At 34.6% G+C, this 11,527-nt stretch overlaps 1 protein-coding gene across 1 annotated transcript in view; it reads left to right on the plus strand.

Annotated features, from left to right (window-relative positions):
• LOC104466760 (activating signal cointegrator 1 complex subunit 3-like) overlaps positions 1–10,107 on the plus strand; it is a gene marked incomplete at both ends in the record, with an annotated part of 93,202 nt that extends 83,095 nt beyond the window's left edge. Inside the window, 3 exon segments of the mRNA XM_010080292.1 lie at positions 547–689; positions 9,748–9,885; positions 9,987–10,107. Of these exon segments, the coding sequence (XP_010078594.1) occupies positions 547–689; positions 9,748–9,885; positions 9,987–10,107 (402 nt within the window).
• Between the last annotated feature and the right edge of the window lie 1,420 nt (positions 10,108–11,527).

Raw genomic sequence — 11,527 nt, forward strand, 5'->3', positions numbered from 1 at the left:
TTTTGTACCGTAACGCCCACTTTTCACAGCAGCTATTGGAAAGTCACTTTCCACCTTTTTTACCTTTTCTGGTTTTGGTAGATTGAAGTGATCTTTTGCAGGCAGACAAGAGTTTATGCAGTCTGAGCTCTGGGTCAGGCAGAAAGCAAGTTTTGGACCTTAATGGCACTTAGCCTGAGACAACATATCCCAATAGGGTAGAAAAACCATAACATACTAGACAAATTCACAGGCTTTGAAGTCTAGAAAGCTTCTTCAGGTTTTCTGGGGTTTTGCTGGGGGTTTTTCCCTAACTGCTTCTCTTAAATCTTAGGCTTACAATGATTGCTGAAGTAGCGGGGCAAATTAACTCAGACACAACTAAGGGTTTGATTCAGAGATGGTATATGCTCACCTCAGTTGCATCTATCTGGCAGAATAAAGGCTAAGTATACATACCTGCCTATCATCTGCGGAGAGGTATATCAGCTGTGTAGGTATTGCAAAGAAAAACACTCATTTTTGTCATTAGTGGGCCTGATTCTCAAGTTCTGTTTTCCTCAACAGCAATTCGGAGTCATTCTCCAGCCAAGCCTGTTCTTGTTTTTGTGTCATCGAGACGCCAGACAAGACTTACAGCCTTAGATCTAATAGCTTTCCTAGCCACTGAGGATGATCCCAAACAATGGCTGAAGATGGATGAAAGAGAGGTAGAATCATTTTACCTTCATTATTTCTGCTTTGCTTCTGATTTATTGATGTTTGTTTGAAAGAAAATACATCTAAAAGAAGAGTCATTTGAGAGTAAATCTTGAAACAGCTATGCATATGCTAAATTTCAATATGGATTAAAACTAGTGTCAGCATTAAGAGTATATAAGCATCTTTGTAAGATCTGAAGTTTAGAACACAAACTCTTTTATCTTTGTTTTTCCTGCATATCTGTTATTAATGCTAGTTCCATTGTCCCAGACAACATATATCACATGGTACAAGTCTTTGATACAAAGATAAGACAAAGAATAAAAGAAAGAGGACTAGTGTTCTCCAAAGTTTACAGCTGGAAATCTGCGGCATATAGATGTTGAGCTGGAATTTAAAACAAATCTCTTTCAGTGTTTTAGGAGTAAAATCTTCCTTCTCATAAGATAACTCTATGCGTAGAGGGTTATGTATATGCACATATATATAAATGTGTCTATCCATCTACACACATATATATATATATAGATACAGATATACTGCAGAATCAACCATTTACGAACGGTTCAGTTTTGCGTATCAATGAAATAAAATAATGTTATAAAAAATAAGATAGCTCCTGCCAATATATTATAAGAACATAAAGATTGCAAAGTCAAACACTCAGATGTTAAGCAATGCTGGAGTAAAGGTTTAATTTTTTATTCTTTTTCAAGCAATATAGTTTTTAATTACATTTTCTTGTATTATTTCTCAAAAAAAAAATCGTTGTTTCATTTATTGCAAAACATGAATGATGGTCAAATAGTAAGCAACCAATCAATATTCTCTTTTATCTGCATTCTTCAGAATGTGTACTAGATTTTATTTACTGCACTCCATGCTGCACCTGCTTTGAATACAGAATTATTTATTTCCTTCTGCACTAATGGTCCTGACTATAGTATATCATTGCTTCAAAACATTTTTTTGGTTAATATTCACATTTCATAGATTTTTGAATTTAGCTTTCTCCAGTGGTTGCAGACCTTCTGAATAGGAATTTCTGTGATTATACAGGGCCAAAACACAGCAAAATGCATGACTCGCAAATGCAAGGTCCAGATATGCCTTAGCATAGTTTCGGGGGGGGATTTGCTCCATAATCTTGCTGGTCAGAGAGGAGAGAGTGACTGGGCTGTAGTTCCTCAGGTCTTCCTTTTTTCCCTTTTTAGGGAGTATTTTAGGGAATTTTTAGGGAATTCCCTTTTTCAGAATATATCTCTGAAGGTTTTGAAAGAGAAGCCAACAAGGACAACAGAACTTTGCTTTTATTAGTTTAATAACATTTGCATATGATTTGTATTTTAATTAATAAGATGAATGGTTGGAGCATAAGGTACCTACCAAGTTCTTCAGTTCTGATTACATAAATGTAAAAGAGTGAGGATTAAGCCCTAAGTTGTTATATTTTACCACTGTTATGCAGAATACAGTTGCGTCTGAAGTACCCACTATTTCAAGTGGACATTTCTTTAGGTAATTATGGGGCCAGTTTGTAGCTTTGTGTTTTAAATTAGTATGATTAGTCTGAGTTTCATTTTACATTGAAGCAAAGGACAAAGCTATAGTGTGTATGTAGTGCTTAATTCTAATTCTTTATCCATAATAATTTTTATTTATTTAAAAATTCTAACTTCAAGTTATGTTAAAGTCAAGCTTGGACTAGGTAAAATAGACAAAATTGTCTCCATATTGCTATAACATTTTTAAGTATTAAAAGTAGAACTAGTGAATACTTACTTTATAGGAGGTATTCCCTACTTTATTGTAGGTATTCCCTGTCTTTAAACACTGTCTCAAATATTTCACGTGTTTCTCAGTTCCATATGGGATAAAAAATGGACCAGTTAGAAGTCAATTGTTGTTGCCTGTCAATTTTTCACGATTGTTCTTTGCCAGTGTTCCTTTAGGGGAACTTACAGAAAGTGACTTTATTTTCAAACTACTTGTAATTGTTAATTGTGAAGTGTGTTGAGATAGAAGAGATTTTTCATAAATGTGTGTATACAAAGTTTACAAGCTTTACAACAGGCCTTGGCATTTTTCTTCATTCAGCCTTATTTGTATGATACTAATTTTGGCTAACATAAGATTCCTCTGAGAACTCATTGGTAAGTTTTGTTTAGTGGTGTAATTGGTTTTGCTACATGATGATGAAATGTTAGTCTATGTTTACATTAGCTTTCTAGTAGGTAGACTTCATAATGCTTCCTACAATGCTGTAAACAATGCCATCCATAGTTACGTCTAGAAGACTGATATTGAGGTAGACACAGATTCTTACAGCCATTAAAAGTGATTTTTCTCTGGTATCCTACATGGCAGCTTTTCTGTGACAGTGACAGAGAGATCCAGGCCTTGTGGAGGTGGGGGGGAGAGAGAGCAATACTGGATCTTTGGTGCCTGTTTATCAGCTATGCCATCATCTTAGCTTCCCTCATCTTCTCTGTAGAGATTCTGCCTGTAGTGGTAGTGCCAAACCAGGCTCTCCTTTGCAGCATGTGAACGGTTCTGTTCACACATGCTGCTGCTCTTCACAACGCTCTCAGATAACAGGCAAATCCACCCCTATCTCTGCCACCCATCTCTGAGTATCCTGAATGCTTTCCTTGAATTTGCTGTCTGTTTTACCGTTTCCTGCTCATACCCATGGTCCTACAGTATTCAGAAAGTTGAGACAGCAGTCAGTCTTCATAAGATGATGAAAATCGCTGTCTCCAGTACTGATAAGTTTTCCGGTTCTGCTGGACCTGTTGTTGCACAACAATAGCTAGGTCTGTTTAATAGATTCTATCCAAATAAGTTTCAGGCTATGTGCATGCTTTTCATGAAGAAATGTCCGCTCAAATACCTCATGTCTAGTTTAGTCTGAGCAAGGAAGCCTCCAAGAGTGTTGCAATACCCTACTTACTGAGATTTGTAGCTGCTACGTCAAAGCTTATCCCTACATTTGCCAATGCAATGCATAGTACACACAAAAGTTCGGATTTAAGCAGGACTGCCACAGTTTGCCCAAAGCAGAGTGTGAGTGAGCAGTCTCTTGAAGAAGAAAGAATAGTTACCTATTTTGGAGCCTTAAAGGTGGGGTTTTTTTCTTTTTCTGTAAGGTGTATTGTCCATACACATTCCAAAACGAGGTCTCTGTCCCTCTGAGGATTTGCAGTCCCAACACAGGGTTTATTTTTCACCAAAGAGTGAAGAAGCAGATGAAGCTGCCTTCCTTGTCATCTGCAGTAGTTGCAAGGACTCTTCAGTAGACAGCACTCTGTAAAAGATCATCTTAGTTATACTTAGGAAGCAGAGGTGCATCGTGACAGAAAACGTGAACAGGCAGTGCATCTCAAAGAGAAGACTGCCCCTGTAAATTGAGTAATTCTTTATTTCTTTTTATTGTTTATTGATGCCAGTGTGCCAATGAAAAAAAGAAAATCTTATGCTTACCCTGCTTTTTTGTATAATCATGAGATGATTTAAAAATATACTTTCTAGCTAAAATTCTAATTTGGAGCTGGCAGCCAGGACTGTGACCCATTACTTCTCTTGTTAAAAGGGACAACAGCTCAGATCATCATTTTGGAAACATACAGTGCCACCAGTTTGTGATGGTAAGCTTGGGTAAGATCAGCTCTACTGTTCTACATTAGTAGCTGACTAAAGAGGATCAAGTCCTCTTTCAGAAATTGCATCTACATCTGTGGTGGCGGCAGATGTCGCAATCTTTCTACAACATAATTTATTAGAATCGAGTTTTCAGTTTATTTATTTTTCTCTAATGCTTTTACTGCTTTTGTTTGTAACCTAAAACAAAAGTACAAAGTAGTATTTGGTTTTTATTGTTTGAAGTTCGAATGCAGTTCTCACCAGCAAACAGGGTGTTTTCTTATTTGGGTTTTGGTTTTTTTAAATGTATTCCTTGGCCAGATACTTGAATTTTTTTTTTAATATGCACAGTGCAAGGACTAAGAAATGTACCCATGTACACAGTTTTAACTTTAACCACAATGATTTTTGCATTCTCATTTGTGCATCATTTTACCGTCTGCATCTTGTTAAGATTGTTCTTTATGAAACCTCTAGTAATAAATAAATCCTTTAACACAAACATACCTACTGCAATATTCAATAGCATCCATACCAGGCAATAGCCAGCTTACACTGAATACAAAGGTACTTGAATGAAGGGCATTCATTGACTCCAAAAGAATGAATCAGGCCCATACTGATTTTACGATTTTGAAATGTGAGCGTATAAACGTGTATGAGCTAATTATGGGTTTGTATATGTATTTCTACACTATGTGGAAATATGCATAGATATATGCATGAAAGTGAACTGAATTTTACCTTATAGTTCTGTTTTGCATTGCTAAAAAACCAACCAAACAAAAAAGCAACAAAAAAAAAAAAAAAACCACAAGAATTGTTGGAAGGACAAAAGATTAGTTTTCCTTCTCTAACCTTTAAATCAAATAACCTATTATCTCCATGTTATTGTTCTGAGGTAATGCTGTGCTCTAAAACAGGAATAGAAGAATCTGGTCTGTGTCATGAATAAGTATATTGCTGTCTTTTAGATGAGATCTTTAGTGTTAACGTGTGTTTTAATAATATATCTCAACTGTTTTAACCATATTTTTAAATGTTTCTTGACTAATCTTATTTGTGGTGTTTTAGGCATCTTGTTTGTCTGGGAGAGTTCTGGAGTATGAGGAGTATCAACTCTAAATCAAAAATAATTTTATAAGATGACTTTTTTTTGCCTTTAAAGATCAGGAGGGTACCCAAGAATGATTTCTAAGTGTTTCACTCATTATAGAAGTTCAACTTCCTTCTACAAGATGTTGTTTTTATGACACAAAAGTGTGTCATAAAAAATTAACATTTAGTTATAACATGGAGATGTTTTTATTTCACTTAACGTCTGTAGCAGATGTGAAATATGTAATTATTTTTGTAAAAGACTTCATAACTTTCACGATTCTTTTGTTTGGCACATCTTTCTTCTATTGGGCATTTTAGACAATTGATAAGCATTATTCAGTGGCATATGGTCTGAGTCTGACGTGCTTTGAAAAGAGTACAGAGTACTAATAATGAGGATTCTGTGAAAATGGGAAAACCAGCACAACAGATATGCTTTGAGAAAGTATGGGTTTTTAGCATCTTGAAACAATATATCACACTCAAAGGGACAGAATTGGGCTGCACAATCTGTTAGCTCATTCTTGTCCAATCTGGTCTCCTCCTTTCTTTTGGAGCCAGCATTGTCATCAACTTGCTGAATTATACTCTGACTGGAATGTATTTCAGGCACAGGGTAATGTATCTACTTAAATGGAATCCTATCTTTCTACAAAAGCTTTTTAAGTATAATAAATTTAAAATATAAAAAAGTTCTATTAGCTTAAAGTAAATGGTTCAACAGTTTACATATGTGCAGGAACAAAGAAAATGACTACTTACTAGTTTTAGAAAAATCTAGCTTGTTCAGATATTAGAATATTTTTTAAAAAGGTAGAAATAAGCTTTATTTTTTATAATAAATATTTTGCCATGCTACTAGAGTCCCAAATTGGTTTTCAAGGGTTTTTTATTAAAAGGTGGATTCCTAATTGACCTAATGTTAGGAAAGGACAGAAGATGGTTTTGTTTGTTCAGCAAAAAATCTGTGAAGGATAGCAAAACCTTTTCCACATGGGCCCAATCCTGCCTGTCTTTGAGTCCAGGGAAAATCCTCCCTTGCATTAAGTTCCCTGCATCAGTGTTGTATGTTTTTTATGTCAGTACCATGTGTATTTCCTTATATTATTTTTAATATATTTTTTCTGTTCTTAAGGGAAAATATATTTTCTTTCCCCTTTTCTGAGTTAACATAACAGTTTTCATAAAGATAAATAGTAATGAAGTTATAACAATGCAGAAACATTAGATTTGTCCTATAGTCAAAATGGTGTCTGTCTCTGGTTAATGAACCTATTAATTGTGCCATTATTTCTTAATAGAAAGGGATAATATTCTTACACTGACATAAGAGAGTTATATTTTTAAATAAATTGTCATGAGAATTTTAAGCCTTGGATTGTGCCTATGGGTAAAATAGTTGTGTTTATTACATTGATTTATGTGAAAGTAAGAGGTCAGCTAAAAATGACTAGGAATCCCTGCTGCTAAAATGACAGGATAGTAGTCCATGTGCCAGCTCTCCTGCTAAGGGTTCTTCAGTTTCCCTGTGGTAAATTACACTGCTTTGCAGGTATGACTAACAGCACCACAGGCCGCCGCTGTAATACAAGTCAGAGGGAAAAAAAAGATAACCACCACTGATTGTAAAAAACAAGAAGAACATCTTTGAATAAATTCCCAATAGTGTGAATTTAGGACGTTTTATGCTGGCAACTACATGGCAAAAAGGTTTCGCTCAGGTTCTGTACTGAAAATAACGAACATTGTAGGACTGCCTGTGCTGATTGCTATCTAATTGCTATAGACTAATCTGAATCAGCAAATTTGATCCCTGTACTCTTCTAGAGGAAAACAGAGTTTAGATTCATTCTTTTCCAGTACCAAATTTTGCTCATGTGAATAATGAAATAAATCTCATTGTAACTGGCTTCTTCCCTTACATTAAAGACATAACTATCATAAGGTGATGATTCTTGGTGGGGAGGAAAAAAAATAATTAATCAATATTATATTATTTTGAATTTTTGAATGCAGAAATTGAGAAAAAAGTAAATGCATTAATTTTTTCATTTACTTTTCTAATAGTTACTGGTGTCATTTTCTAATTTTTCATCTTAATTCCCTGTCAACCGTATACTTATAACTTTTGTTTCTCAAAGTGTCTACTTAAGCGTAAGGAGCCTTTGCAGTGCTAGTACCACTTCATAAATCCATAGCACAAAAAGCTTCAATAGGTTCAAAAATATATTTAGTCATGTATGTTGATGGTCATAGTTGTAGAGAAAACAGTATACAAGTTCTCATTGTACCAAGCTATTTTTTTGTCTTAGAAGAAAAAAATCTTTAAGATGGGTCATAATTCATGTTGTCTACACTGCAGTCAGATGTCTACATGTTGACTAGAGGAATCAAAGGTTTGCTGATTGTATCTAGATAGATAAACTTTATCCTTTAACATATCCTCCTTTCATTCAGTTCTTTACTCTTTTCTACTTATCTACCCCTCTTCTTGTTTCCCTTTCCTAAATGGACTTAGCCCCTCTTCACTTCTCAATTAATTGCTTTTTTCTTTCTGCTTCATTTCCTTTCAGTTTTTTATAGTCCCCTTTCACTCTATTCTTCTGTAAGCATCTTTTTCTTTTATATATGCCCCCCCAGTTTGTACAAGCAAACCTTCCACATCTTGTAATATCGGAAACTATCAGAAACATCCAGGCAACTGCGTTATGAGGGAAGATAAAGTTTAGGACTCCCATTGACAGATCAAATTGATTGGACCAAGCCAAAACTTGTATAATATTTTTTTTTAATTGGATTCTCTGTTATTTCCATCAGTTCTGGTTCTGTTAGTCAATACTTCTTCAACAAATAGGCTTTTTAAAATACTTTGTAATTTGCTCTTCCTGACAAAATTGATTGATTTACAAAATCTATATTGTTTGGGTTGTTTGGGTTTTTTTAATCCTGAATATGGACTATTATATTCTCTGGCTTTTTTGTACCTTTTAAGGATTTTTTTGAGAATAGTAGTGGCATATGTTATTTGGGTTTAGATAAGTGAATAATGTTACTAGCATTAAGGTCTGAGAGTTGTAAAACCCAGGAAATATTTAGAGAAGGTTATAATTCTGAACATCAGAAATGCAACACCTCAGAGTCCTAAGTGGAAATGAAGATATCACTGCGGTCACGCAGGTATCATATCTCAGTACTTTGAGATACTCCGTCCGAGATGAGACTGAATACTCAGTCCAAATTCTTCAGTTACCCTGAGTAATTTGTTCTCCACTACTATTTTTTCCCTAACCTTGGCTATACCTCCTAGGTTAACCATGAATGACGCTGCCCATAAGTATGCAATATCATCACACCACTGCTGGTGGCACCAGGAAACCACTAATAAGAGATGAGGTTTGAAAGTTCCTGGCTATAATTGTATTAAAATCACATAAAATAATAAATGGCCTTAGAAATAAAACAACAGAAGAAATATTGAGGAGTAAAATCACTAAACAAGACATTAGTTATAAAGCTCTTGTTCATTATTAGTGTGAGGCTTTTCACAGAGGTCATCTACAGAAATAAATGAGCTTATTATGGAATTTATTACTTGAAAACATAGTGAAGAAATGTAGTTACAATGATAGTAGTTAAAATTATTCCAAGTACTCGTTGACATGAGATTTGAAAAAAAATAGTAATAGTAATAAAAAATAGCATTTTGTCTGGGCTTCTAAAAGTTTTAAATTAAGATACTTATTGTATGTTGGGTTTCACTACAGGGTTTGAGTCTGTGTTACAAAGCACACTCAAAGCAAATTAAAATTAATTTGCATTTCAGCATGTGAATAGGAAACTTTTTTGATGGATACTTGCGGAATTATCAAACTGAAGAACTGTATCTGTCTTTTCATAGGCATTAGAGAACTAAATTTGTTTTTCATGACTGTTATTATGTTACTGGTTGCAGGGATTTGCTATGTTTTTATACCAGTTCTAACCCCTTTGATACTAGGGATTGCATTAAACAAACACAGAGCAGAATGCACAGCATTTGCCAGATCTGTCAAGATATTTTCAGCATTTTCATTTCCTTTTCTGCGCTACTTAGTGTGTCAATAAAGTCATGTGCATTTTGTATTTCCCCCATCATTAGTGTAGCATTTGATTTTTTTTCTAGACTAAAACCAGATTATTCGAGACTGAAGACTGTTTTTCTGTTTGTATAAACAGCGTTGAGTAAAGTCTCCTTGCTATAAAAAAAAAGTTAATAACAACCCTAAAAGTTTAAAATTTCTGAGTAAACTGTTTTAAAACATGCAACTATTTTTTCTGTTACAGATGAATGACATTATAGTGACAGTTAGAGATTCAAACCTGAAGCTGACACTTGCTTTTGGAATAGGCATGCACCATGCAGGTCTGCATGAAAGAGACAGGAAAACTGTGGAAGAATTGTTTGTGAACTGCAAAATCCAGGTATATTTGCTCTTTGAATCCTGCCATAATGAGTTTTACATGGAATTTTAAAAGTTGGCTTTTTGTTACATATACCTCATTAACCTTTCTTTTTGTTTTAGGTTCTTATTGCCACAAGCACATTAGCTTGGGGTGTAAATTTTCCAGCTCATTTAGTAATTGTTAAAGGAACAGAATACTATGATGGAAAAACAAGGCGCTACGTGGATTATCCCATTACAGGTACTCACATAAATTATGGAAATGTTCACATGCTGAAATGTATTTCAAGCATATGCAAATTATCTGAATTTTTTAGTAGCTGATCACTGAAAATACTTAATTTGGGTAGAGACAAGGAGTGCTGAGGAAAGGATTTGTTTAATGCAAGTTGTAAGAGAACTCCTAAGATTTTATGTACTAATGAAAATGTTTCTGGTTTACAGATCTTTTCAATGCTAAATTCCTAAATTAAAGGGACAATATAAAGTCATATTTAGCTACCTAGTTAATTGTATAAAATGAAGTTTTCATGCATGCAAATAAGTTTTTTTCATTTGTGAAACCTTTTTGAAATAGAAACAGATTTTTAACAGTAAACTCAGCCATGGTTTGAAATGCAACAGTTGAATCACACGTGTATGAGAACATAAAATTTATACATAGTCACTTGACAGTAAACGAAAAACCTTAACTAATCTAGTATCTTCAGTCATGTAAGTGATACTTCAAGTAAGTGATACTTCAAAAATAAGCAGCTAAATTAAATATTTGAATTTCTGGTTTGATATAGATTTGTATTGCTTTCCGGCTCCAGTAAACTCCACTTTTTATAAGCTGTTCTGCAGTGTTTTCAACAAGCTTAAGAAAGTGAACCGTGGAAGAACTTCTTTCAGAGTTCAGACAGGGAGAATATTTGTCTGGATGGTACTAAGCTTGAAGAATGAGGAAAAACTAAATTTATTCCAGGTTTCCTGTTCTGTTTTCCCTTTCTCTTTCACAAGAGAAAGTTTATTGTTAAATAATCCACTACTGCGCCAGAGATGTGTACACCTAAGGACGGTCTAAATGTTATTTGAAATGTAGAGAGCTTGCATCTTTTTAACCACGCACTGTCTTTTCAGCAAGAGAAGCTTACTAATGAAAAAAGTTCAAACTGAAAATACTACAGGGGTTACTTTTCCAAGTAACCCATCATAGAGCTTAATTTAGTGGTTAGTGCTCTGCAGGAAACTTGTGATCAATTTCCAGACCAACTGTCTTGTTCAAAGATTCGGGCATGACCTGGGAGCTTAGCCATGCACACTTGCATTTTGTGACAGACTTTGGCAGATGTAAACTTAGTACGAACGGTCTGTGCAGAGAAGTAGTGTCTCGCTCATCCCGACTGGAAGAATAGTGACAACTGACTTTATTACTGAATGGGGAATAGCGATGAGGAAAGAAATCAACTGAAGTTTTAAATTTTATGTTAAATCTGTGGGACTGCCAGAGAGAAGTACTAAAGAAAATAATATATTCAAAAGAAATCAGAAACTCAATAAGCGTTGAAGACTTACTATGCTGCTTTAGAAATCTGTTGTACAAGTATTCACAAAGGCTTTAGGGAATGCTTATACTTTCACTCTTTATTGCCTTTTTGAATTCACAGGACTTGGACATT

The sequence above is a fragment of the Pterocles gutturalis genome, unplaced genomic scaffold (assembly GCF_000699245.1).
Source record: "Pterocles gutturalis isolate BGI_N339 unplaced genomic scaffold, ASM69924v1 scaffold9164, whole genome shotgun sequence".
NCBI lineage: Eukaryota > Metazoa > Chordata > Aves > Pterocliformes > Pteroclidae > Pterocles > Pterocles gutturalis.